At 40.0% G+C, this 12,348-nt stretch overlaps 1 protein-coding gene and 1 long non-coding RNA gene across 6 annotated transcripts in view; one reads left to right on the plus strand and one right to left on the minus strand.

Annotated features, from left to right (window-relative positions):
* The window catches only part of UNC13B (unc-13 homolog B), a 239,625-nt gene that overhangs the window by 115,653 nt on the left and 111,624 nt on the right, over positions 1–12,348 (plus strand). For all 5 annotated transcript variants that reach the window (XM_082401357.1, XM_082401353.1, XM_082401355.1 and 2 more), the window contains exon 8: positions 12,069–12,303. In XM_082401357.1, coding sequence (XP_082257483.1) covers positions 12,069–12,303 — 235 coding nt within the window. The remainder of the gene's footprint in view (positions 1–12,068; positions 12,304–12,348) is intronic.
* Positions 1–12,348, minus strand: part of LOC309633148 — a 108,415-nt gene that overhangs the window by 27,937 nt on the left and 68,130 nt on the right. The gene's annotated exons all lie outside the window — the stretch shown is intronic.

Below are 12,348 nucleotides of genomic sequence, written 5' to 3' on the forward strand. Positions count from 1 at the left end.
TCAGGTTTGAAGTACTTTTCTTAATTATAGGTTCTTTACTGTTTTTCATGGAAAGAAATCTACTGTCTCAAAAAAGGAAGGGAATAATTTCTAATGTTTGACTTTATTGTCCTTTGTGAGCTACCTGGTAATTACTACAATTTAGTAATTGATAGGTGAGTCCTGTCACTGCTATTCTAGACAGATGGCTGTTCACTTCAAGTCTAGGGCTCAAAGCTCCTGTCATTTCATTGTCATAGAAAAACTGACCAGCACTGGACTATTAATTGGTGATGTAATAGTTGTTTGGGGGGGTTTTGTTTGATACTTATGGACCTTATTTTTTTAATGTGACTATTTCTGATTTCTTACATTTTCCACTAGAAACAGGATGAAATAGGCAGAAGAAGCCTGTGTTGCTGTAGCCTAGTCAACAGGGATAAGTGCAGAACCTTTGCCTTACTGGAAAGAGGATTCATTTTTAATTGGGTCCTGGACCTGCCAGAATTGTTTCGTTTCCCTGTATGATCGCAGTGAGCTGGTCTCCAAGCTCAGTAGGATAGCTCATCTGGCTGTCTCCTCCCTCCATCAGCGCAGGAGCACTATGCTTCTGTCTGAGAGACTGGCTTTTTTCATATAGCAAATCCTGTAGCTGTGTTTTTCAAAATGTAATTCAAGAATCATTTGGCATTAGTTGCTTATTGAAAAGGCAGATACAACAACAACAAATGTAGATGCCCGAGCCACTCCAGGCATTTTGAATTAGAATCTATGGGAGTATGGTCTAGGAAACTGCATTTTAAACAAGAGGCTCAAGTAATTCTTCTTAAAATTTAAAGACACTGCTTTCTAAGATTAAGAAGAACCTGCATTTATTCAGTTGTTAACTCCTTCAGTATAGGATTTCTGTGCCGAGTATTGGAAGGACCATAAAGGGAGTATAAGATTGGATCTTACACTCAGGGAACTTACAACCTAGGCTAGGGATGGGATGCATAGGACTAAGGCAAGCAATAAAATGAATCAAATTCTAAGGCAGGTGTTTTTAAAAAATCAACTTTGTTGAGATATAATGTACATGCAAAAGATTCACCCATTTGAAGTGTACATTTTGATTGGTTTTGATAGATGTATATACCAGTGAAACTACCACCATGATCAAAATACAGAACATTTCCATTATCGCTAAACATTTCCTTATGCTCTTTGCAATTCATCCTTCTCCCAACCCCTGGCTTCAGGCAACCACTGATAGGCTTTCTATCACTATAGATTAAATTTGGTTTCCTAGAGTTTTATATAAAATAGAAACATATAGCATGCAGTCCTTTGTGTCTAGCTTCCTTCACTCAGCAGAAGGATTTGAGATTCTTCCATTTTGTTGAGTGTATTAGTAATTTGTTTCTTTTTATTGAGTAGTGTTCTATTATATGGGTATACCACGTTTTGTTTATCCAATCACTTGTTGATAGGCATTTGGGTTTTTTCCAGTTATTATAATTAATGTGAACATTCACATGATCATGTGTTTTCACTTCTCTTGGTTAAATACCTAGGAGTGGAATGGCTGGATCATATGGGTTGGTGTATATTTAACTTTTTAAGAAATAGACAGATGGTTCTTATTTTGATTGTTAACAGAGATGCTGTACTAGAGTGGTTGCGCATTGTTTAAGGAGAGTTGTTTAAGTGGAACTTAAGAATGAATTCCAATTATTTAAGGGAGGATAAGGAATATTTATTGATTAATTACCATTTGTCTAGCACATGGTAATTAAATGCTATATATGTGATTTTTCAATACTTATGCAAATCTGAGAGGTAAGTGGTATTACTCTTTATAGATGATGAAGAGAAGTGTAGAGAAGTTAACCAGCCTAAGGTTACACAGCTAGTAAGAGATGGCTTTGAATTTAAGTTTATTTGGTTCCAAAGCTCATACCATTTCCATTACACCAAGAAGGAATAGAAGTGAAGGATATTCCAGCTTCAGAAGTTGGGGGACAGATAGGAGAAATTGGGCTCATTTCGTCTCTCCATCTCCTGAGTATGGCAAGCATAGGAACTATGACAATCTGTTTGTCATAACAAAAACTTTGTTTTGCAGGACTGGCTAACAGTGAGGTTTGATATTTATTTGATATCAGATTATAGAGGGGTTTGAAAGCCAGGGAGATAAATATACTCTTTTATACAGAGTTGTAAGTTGTTAAAAGGGTAATGATGTGATTAGAAGCTGGATTTAGGAAAATTCGTCTTGTTGCAGTCTGCTAAGTAGATTGAATGGGACAGAGATTAGAAGGTCTTAAGTCCAGTCAAAAATCTGTAATAATTCAGGCATGAGGTAATAAGTTCTTTGATAAGGAGAGTAAAACCTATGAAGGGACAGTAGGAAGGAGACTTAAATGGACTTAATTACTAAGCTTGTTAACAGACTGGACATGGGAGATAAAGTAGAGAGGAATTTTAGGAGTAGTTTTGAAGTGTTAGTTTTGAATTGTCCAGAGTTCCGTGGTTTTGGACTTGTCGTATGCTTGGTATGCTAATATATCTGAAGAGAGCTCATAACATTGTAAATAAAATGTCATTGCCAGTAGAGGCTCTAGTTTTCTAGACAGCCTTTCTCTTAGCATCAGGTGACACTGAGCTAGAGGGTAATTGGTTATTCATTTGTTAAGTATGTGAGCTTCAAGAGGTTTGAAGCTCCAGGGAGGTGGGAAACATTAGCCTGTTCATTAAAATTGCCAGTTTGACAGTCATTTGATATGTGTGAATGCCCAGTTTGAGAATGTTACTGGTTTTCTAATACGCTCTTAATGTACTTGGAGGTTTTTCTGCAACTCGTTTGGCCAGTGTCTTTTCTCTGCTTACTACCTTTTTGATGTCCTGTGATAAGCAGTACCCTCCACCTTGCTTACGTTGAACATTTTACTGCATGAATTGTAGAATGTCTTGATGTCTCCTTTTTCCACTGCGTGTGCTTCCATTTGCTTCTGAACAGACTATGCTCTAGCTTTCATTCACTAAAATTTGTCATAAAAATGACGAGTAACTTTTTTGTTTCTAAATTCAGTAGGACTTTCTCAGTTTTATTTTGACTGCTCTGTAGCACTGCTCCTTGTTAACCACTCACTCCTTCCTTGAAACCTGTTTTCCTGACTTCAGGGACCACAATGCCATGGTTTTCTTCCTCTCCAGCTTCTTTGCAGGCTCCTTTGTGGACTCTTCCTTTTTTTAAAAGTCAGATTTATTAATGTATAATTTACATATAGTAAAATTCTCCCTTTTAGTGTACAGTCCTATGAATTTTGTCAAACACATACAGTCATGTAACCATAACCACAGTCAAGATATAGAGCAGCTCCGTCAACCCTAAAAATTCCCTTAAACCCTTTGTAGTCAACCTCTCCCATTCTTGGCCTGTGACAACCACTAATCTGTTTTCTGTCCCTAAGTTTTGCCTTTTCTAGAAAGTCATATAAGTGGAATTATATAGTATGTAGCTTTGAGTCTGGCTTGTTTCACTTATCATAATGCATTTGGGACTCATCTACGTGTGTCACTAGTTTATTCCTTTTTATTCCTGAGTAGTACTCTACTGTATGGATGTACCACGGTTTGTTTACCTATTCATCAGTTGAAGGATACTTGTGTTTCCAATTTTTAGTGAATATGAATTAAGCAACTGTAAACATTTGTATATAGGATTTTGTATGAACATGTTTTTATTTCTCTTGGGTAAATATATCGGAAGGGGATTGCTGGATTGTATGGTGTGTGTATAACTTCATAAGAAATGCCCAGATTCTTTTCCGAAGAGGCCTACCACTTTGCATTCTTGCCAGCCCCGTATGAGAGTTCTAGATGCTCCATAGCCTCACCAACACTATATTGTCAGTTCTTTTTTTTTTTTTTGTCTGTCTGCTTTTCAAATGTGGCTGTTCTATAGCTTCCCCCCTTCTCCTATATACAGTCTTTTTCTTATCCTATACTCTCTACCTCATTGTTTTTATTTAATTTTTATCTATTCAGTTACAAATATTTGTTGAGATTCTGCTTTGTACCAGGCACTGTTTAGGCACTAAGGATATAGCAAGGAACAAAGAAGAAAAATTCCTGTCCTCATGGGAGCTTGTGTTCTGAAAACATGCAAGTCTTCTGCTCCACATCTCTTTACTCATATATCCAGCTGTCTACCAGACATAGTCATTTGAGATGTCTCATAGATACCACAAAGCCGATAAATACATCTAACATTAAATTCATCATCACCTCTTTCAACCTTCCCCTCTTTTGTATTTCTTTTAATGAATGATGTCATATCCACCCAGTAGCTCAAGCTAAAAACCTGGGCAATATTATCTAGGCTTTATTTTCCTCACTTTCCACATTCAGTTACTTATCAAACCCTATTGACTTTACCTCCAACGTATCTTATGAATGTATCTACTTTTCTCTGCTCCCTCTGCTACTTCCCTAGTTCAAGCCATCATTAGGTCAGTGCAATAGCCTCTTACTAGCCTCCCCGACACGTTTTCAGTCTACCTACTGTACCAACCAGTGGCCACACTGTACCACCATTCTCTTTCTAAAATGACAAATCTGATCCTGTCTCTCCCCTGCTTAAAAGCTGTGATAGCTCTGTATTATCCTCCAGATAATTACAAACTCCTAACATTACTAAATTTCTAAACATACATATACTTAAGACTCACTTTGATCAGGTTCTTCCATAACCCTGCAGCTTCTCATTCAGTTACGCTGGAACTATTTTCAGTTCACTGAATGGGCCTTTGAATGTATAATTTCTTTTCCTGAAACATTTCCGCCCTCCTTTTCTTGCTTCTTATGCCTAGCAAAACCTAACTATCCACAGTAATTGTTCCACTGACTAGTGAGATGTTTTAGTGCTTTTTTGGGGTGAGGAAGGAAACTTGGCTTAATTAAACTGGTGTTATTTCTCTTACAGTGGTACCAGGCTGAAGTGAGAATAGGGAACTAGTTAGTCAGAGAGCATAACTGTTGTTATTTTCATGGTTTAGGGATGGACCTAGTAGATGGGATCAGATTATTCGTTTGATTTATTCATACAAGAGATATTTATTGAACACCTACTATGTACAAGAAACTGCTATGCAGTGCTGTTGGGCGTTCAAGAATGAGGCTGTGTAATGCAAAGAGAGCGCTCTTTGGGCCCAGAGTTTCAGTGAGACGCAGCATTGTCACTTGCCTGAAGCCATCTAGCTTGATAGGTGTATTCTGAAGTTCTATGTGATTATTTTTCAGTTTTCTTTTAAAAAGAAACAAGATAATTACCCTCTCATGGTTGCTATGGCAACTGCACTATAGCCTAGGAGAATTTTTATCCTCCACTCCATGGTTAGAAAGTTAAATAAATTACTAAAAATTTAAAAATTGCACACTAAACTAACATGAGAAGAAAGAGATATGGGTGGTAGGAAAAAGGTAAGTACATAGGAAGAAAACTCTCCCTGTTTAACTCTTAGTTAAACAGCCTGTGATTGATTTGTAATCCCATTTCCCCAGGATTGGGAGTTAACTCAGGTAGTGAAACCAGCCTGTGTTGGCATCATTCAGTGCTTCCAGAATTTTGCGTCTTATGGCAAACATTTAATTAAGGTAGCTGCACGCTCAGAATTCTGAGGACTTTTTAACCCAGACGTTGTTGATCCCTCAGCTGACATTACAACTGTTGGAGTGTGCTGATCTTCCTGCTACCTATTTGTTAGGAACCTATAAGGCAAGCAAAGATCTGGCAACATGACAAAACAACAAGAAATGCAAATTGCTTACTATTTTCTGGGGACATGTGCTAAGTACTTTACATGCATTTTCTCTTGTAATCCTTACAGAAACCAATGAGACTCATTATTATCATTCTCAAATTACAGATGAGGAAACATCTATAATAATCTTTTCAAGATCTTATAGCTAGTACATGGCAGAGCCAGAAGAACTTAGCTTTGATTTCAATATCCATATTCTTAACTATGAAGCCACATTATTCCTTGTTTCTTGGGATAAAGGCCCATTTTTAGTGATTTCCTTGTCACATTAGTTGCCTCAAATTCAGTTCGGCTGTGGGATAGGATTTAAATTTAATTAATATTGAATTTTTTAATCTTGAAAAATGAGTAGGAATTGTTTTCAGTTTTCTTCTGTCAAAGCTTCTGTGTTTTAATGGATTTTATTTAAATAATTTATAGGCAATTCAGAAAAAAGTGGCTATCTCTGAGCACCCAACAGGCTACAGTGGTTTTTGTTTTTTTTTTTTTTGGCTGCATTGTGTCTTCTTTGCTTCGTGTGGGCTTTCTCTAGTTGCATTGAGCAGGGGCTCTTTGTTATGGTGTGCGGGCTTCTCATTGAGGTGGCTTCTCTTATTGCAGAGCACAGGCTCTAGGTGCGCGAGCTTCAGTAGTTGTGGCATGTGGGCTCAGTAGTTGTGGCGCACGGGCTTAGTTGCTCCACGGCATGTGGGACCTTCCCGGACCAGGGCTCGAACCCCTACCCCCTGCATTGGCAGGCGGATTCTTAACCACTGCGCCACCAGGGAAGTCCCCGCTACAGTGTTTTATTACATATTGGGCTACAGTGTTTTATTACATATTGGAAGACTAGAGATTAATACCATTCTTTGGCTTTTTTTAATTTTAAAATTTAATTTAATTTTTTGATTCTTTTTTTTACAATTAATTAATTAATTTTTGGCTGCATTGGGTCTTCGTTGCTGTGCGCAGGCTTTCTCTGGTTGCAGAGAGCAGGGGCTACTCTTCGTTGTGGTGCGTGGGCTTCTCATTGCGGTGGCTTCTCTTGTTGTGGAGCACGGCCTCTAGGCATGCGGGCTTCAGTAGTTGTGGCTCGCGGGCTCTAGAGCGCAGGCTCAATAGTTGTGGTGCATGGGCTTAGTTGCTCTGTGGCACGTGGGATCTTACCGGACCAGGGCTCGAACGTGTGTCCCCTGCATTAGCAGGCGGATTCTTAACCACTGCGCCACCAGGGTAGCCCATTCTTTGGCCTTTTAACTTTCAATAGAGAGCAGCAAAATTGGATGTCATCGCTCTTGGGTAAGGGAATCACTCACTTTCCCACTGTAACCAGGTCTGAGCTTCTCATGGATATACTGTAGTAGGTTCAGGTTTGGTGAACATAGAGATAAGGAAGGGTTTCTTAGAAGCTGATTAAATTTTTCTCATTTTGAATATGGAACAGTGTATTAGCTCCTCAGTGATGTTGTTCTAAGAGAGACCTCAGCCAGAAGGAGGTTTAAAAGAGTATGGAAGCAGTAGGTTTTTTTAAAATTTATTTTTTAATTTTTTGGCTGCGCCATGCGCCATGTGGGATCTTAGTTCCCCAACCAGGGATCGAATCCGTGCCCCGTGCATTGGAAGTGCAGAGTCTTAACCACTGGACTGCCAGGGAAGTCCCCGGAAGCAGTAGTTTTTTGTTATTCTCTATATAGTGAATTGCAGAGAGCAAGAGTACTTTGTAGATTTGTCTTATGCTTGGTAGAAGGCAGATGCCCTCTACATGTTATGAAAAATAAATGGAATACAAGTAGGGTAGGCTCAAGTAAGGTAAGGTATATAATAATTGGTGGGATGGAAAATGTTCTTTGAATTTGTCCTAAAATTGTCTCTATCACTCTTCTTCTTTGCTACCACTTGCGGTTTTCTTAGGTCACTGGACCTATTTGGGCTGGGGAGACCAACAGAGTACGTAAGAATTTGAATACCTTATAATTTTCTTGATCATACCCTTTAACATACTCCCTCTGACTATGAAGCTGGATATTCATGCATATAAGCATATATAATTCCATTCCCTCCTCTTCCCCTACTTGAATCTCAGGAGACAGTTACCTGCAGTGGAAAGTTATATCCTTTCAGGCTGGTTTCCTGAAGACTCTGTGTGTGTGTGTGTGTGTGTGTGAGAGAGAGAGAGAGAGAGAGAGGGAGAGAAATTTCATTTCAAACCAAAGTTTCAGTTATAATCCTGACAGGATCTCCTGATTTTTCTTCCGCAGAGACAAGTAGTACCATCAGCCACCTTTTGGAGGAAACTCTCTCCTTTGGTCTCTTAGCTAAGGAGTGCAGTGACTAGAAGGAGAAGGTTCATTCCAGGAGAGGTCATTGGTTTTGTGACGTGAACAAGAGGCTGAGGACGTGGTTTGACTTTCCTTGGAGCAGTCCAGCTAGGCTGAAGCCCAACTTTGTTCAACTTTGACCTTAGAGAGTGGGCATCTAGTTCTTTCCAACAAGATTCACAGCCCTAGGCTGACATTACTGGCTGTGTTACCTATCTGACAGGGGAGGTGGGTGGGTTGATTGAGTCCCAATGATTAGGTATCCAATAGATGCTAAGAGAGGCCAAATTTTGTCCTGTCACTAGAATTTCTCATGGGGTATGTACTTTCTATCATCTGAATCCTGGGTATTTGTACCAGGAAACTACTCAAAGGCAGCCTAAGAGAGCTCAGATAACTTAAGGTTTTCAAATAGAAAAAAGTAAGCCATGAAAAAAAAAAAAAAGGTTTGAATTCTCTTTCCTTCTCTGATAAAATTCTCCCTGTATTCTGTATTTAAAGATGGGGACTTAATCCAGGGGCACCACATACTAGAGAGCCTTGTTGTTCAGTATTTCATTCTGTTTTGTTTGAGTGCCTGCTTTCTGCCTGGGGCCCATGTTTGCCCCAGATTAAATTACTTTCCCCATCCTGCTCTTCCAGGTTTATTTTCTCTCATTCCCTTCCATGTCCTTTTATGTACCTGCTAAATGAGCTACAGAATGTTTTGCCAAAATATATATAGCCTTTCCACCATCAGGCCTTTACTCATGCCATTGCTTTTGTCCAGATTCTAGAAGGTATTCCCCCGCCCCCCATCTTCACCTATTGAAAACCCTCCAGTCTTTCAGAGTCGTATCTTCCATAATGATTTCCCTGTTCACCCTAACAGGAAATGACCTAACCGTCAACTCATAAAGCATTTGGTTAGTACTGTTCTCATGATAGATACGTCCTTGTATTTGTATCCATATTTTCTCTCTCCTATTAGACTGACTCTATACGCTGAGTCTTCTGTGTTGTTTGGCCTTCACTGGTAGGCACTCAATAAATATTTGAATGAGTAAATTTTCCCAGCCTTTTAATTTCAAGGGACTTTTCAAATTTTGCCCTCAAACTAGCTCACAAGTCCGCCTTAAGCTGAGTAACCAAACCTGTACTCAGTCTCTCTTTCTCAGTGAAGCCAGAAGTTTTCCGTTCTAGGTGAAATACTACTGTGGGGTAGAGTGTAGAGCCAGTAAGAGATTGTTGCTGCTACACTGAAAGTACAATTCTTTCATTCAAGGCTTTTCCTTAATTTGCCTCTTTAGTTTCTAATCAGCTTTGGTGGTGCTAGGAGATTTACTTTATAAGGAAACTGGGGATGGTATAGGGGGAGAAAAGCTGGCTGTTGCCCTTGACCTACCCTTTTTCTGCTCCTGTCCTTTGTCTCACCTCACTTCCTTGTATTTCCTTTTCCCTGTCCCCTCCTACTTTTCATACTCTCTTTTCTTCTACTCCTGGCCTCTTCTTTCCACAGACACTTTGTTTCTTTTTTTTAAAATAAATTTATTTATTTTTATTTATTTATTTTTGGCTGCGTTGGGTCTTTGTTGCTGCACGCTGGCTTTCTCTAGTTGCGGCAAGCAGGGGCTTCTTCGCTGCAGTGCGCAGGCCCCTCATTGCGGTGGCTTCTCTTGTTGTGGAGCATGGGCTCTAGGCTCACGGGCTTCAGCAGTTGTGGCACACAGGCTCAGTAGTTGTGGCTCGCGGGCTCTAGAGCACAGGCTCAGTAGTTGTGGCGCACGGGCTTATTTGCTCCGAGGCATGTGGGATCTTCCCAGACCAGGGCTCAAACCCATGTCCCCTGCATTAGCAGGCGTATTCTCAACCACTGCACCACCAGGGAAGTCCCGACACTTTATTTCTTAGTATTTGCCCTTTATTCCTTCAGTGTGGAAATGTGTCAGCCTTTAGGAATGTTTTGGAATATTCCTCCCCTTAGCTTAACAGAATAAAGCAGAGTATTATTAAGGTCAGATGCAGTGAGAAACTAAGGGTCTATCCAGGTAGTTTCTGGCTCTGGATCCTGGGCTCCTACCTCTGGCTGAGCTACCCTCTCCTGGACTCATAAGCAATAGGATTGTCTATCACTGCTGCTTCTTTGGAGACTAAATCTTGGTTCTCTGGATTATAAACTAATAGCATATTCTCCTGCCAGAGTTTAAATAGACTTTTGGCTTTGTCTCTTTTGTTGCCTCTGCCCCCTCATCTGTATGCATGAATAATCCAGCACTGACTTCTTCACACTTACTCCTTCCATGAGTTCAGAAAGAATTAAGTCTGGATGGCATACTGTTTTTTGTCCCTTGATCCTTTCTTGTCTTCAGAACAGCAAATGCAACAAGGTCTAAAATCAGTACCTCCAAAGTCTCTCTTTCCTAATGTGTGATCAGAGTGCTTTGTAATTAGAATGCTTTGCTTCCCCTATGTTTGATTGGTATTGTTCCTGACCATTTGAAGCTTAGTCTCTTTCTCATACTGATTTTTTTCCGCTGGAGTTCTGATCATTCTCCTCTTCTTTTCTCATGTTCACATGTTGCCTTAAACTCAAGTGGGCAAAGCTCGAAAGATCTTCTTACCCCTACTCCCAGCTGTGACCCCAAGTGTTGTCTGGAACCCACGTGTTGTGTGTTCCCTGTCTCTTTTAGTGGGATTATCTACCAAGTTGTCTGATGTAGAAGCCAAGGGGTCAAGGTAATAGGGATTACCTTCCATTTGTCCCCAGGTTTTATCATTTCTGTCTGGATTTTTTTCTCTGGTTCATTAACTCTTTTCTGTTTCCACTGTGTCAATATATGTTCTTATCTCCTACTTGTAAAAGCCTAATTTTATGGTCATTAGGAGGCTTCCACTGTCCACATTGCTACCAAGATTTTTTCTAAATTCCTAATATGAGGAGTCCATCATCTGCTAAAAGTATCTCCACTTTGGATGGTGAATGTTCCTTTTCCTTATTGTGAGCCTAATAGAAACTTGGCAAGAAAGAACATATGGGACCTTATTAATTATACACATATGGATATGGTATCAGAAATGGCTTCTGTATAAAATAAACTACAACGCACTATTAGGTTGAACTCCCTTTCCAAGCACAGTATTGCATATTTTTACTTTTGCTTGGAGCAGGATTTGTAACTGTGGTCATTTTAGCTAACATCAAGAAAAAACTGTAGCTTGTCAGGTGCTGGCCTGAAAAGCAGAAATAATTCTATGAAATTGTAGTCACTGCTGTTAGATAAACTAGGCTGCATTGTCAGTAAGACCCCATTGACAGTGCACGTGTTTTCCTCTTCTTCAGCCCAGGCTTGGGATGGGAATTCTGAGCCCAGGGTGTGGGTGCTCGACAGAAATTATTAGAAAAACCCAATGTTGCAGCAAGACAGTAAGACTGCTGCTGTTCTCAGCTGCATCTAGAACTTTTAACTTGACAGATTCTAAGTCTTGGCTTTGACCTTCCTGATTTCTTGGACCAGCTTCCGATGGTGGACCTGCTTATTTGATTCAACCATGTGTTTTTAAAGTCTGAAAACACCATGCTAACTTTAAACAAAAATTTCTCTTTTCTAAGAGATGGAAAAACTGTTTCTCCCCCTTTTGCCCCATTTTGATAATAGTACAGGGCCAGAATCTATTTACGACATTTAAAAGCAGATTTTTACTAGGGTTATGAGAGCTTAGAGAAGCAGAATTCCAGAGAATTCTGCATTGGGAAAATGGAACTTGGAACTCCTCTAGGAATCAGCACTAAAATTAAACCAAGTGTCTTATCTCATTCGTTAAGGAGAGAGACTTGTGGATATTGAGACAGTTTTTTGCATGACTTGAGGTCACTGGGCTCATGTGCAGCTCAGCTTGCTCTTGTTCTCAAGGTCCAGGCTTGTGGCTACCTAAGTTAGAAGCAGAAAAAAATTCTGAAGAACTAAATAAAGCTGGGTTGCTTTGACTGACTGTGCTTATTCCACAGCTTTTGAAGATCCTGATAGTGCCGTTGATGACCGAGATAGTGACTATCGCAGTGAGGCCAGCAATAGCATCCCACCTCTTTACCATACGACTTCCCAGCCCAATGCTTCTGTGCACCAATTCCCTGTGCCTGTGCGATTGCCACAGCAGCTGCTGCTTCAGGGCAGTTCCCGGGACTCTTGCAATGACTCTGTGCAAAGTTATGACCTCGATTATCCAGAGCGGCGGGCCCTCAGGTGGGTATTGGGAACAAAGCACTTTCTCTTCCTAGTATGCAGGTC

This window comes from Balaenoptera borealis (assembly GCF_965194805.1).
Source record: "Balaenoptera borealis genome assembly, chromosome: 8".
Taxonomy (NCBI): Eukaryota; Metazoa; Chordata; class Mammalia; order Artiodactyla; family Balaenopteridae; genus Balaenoptera; species Balaenoptera borealis.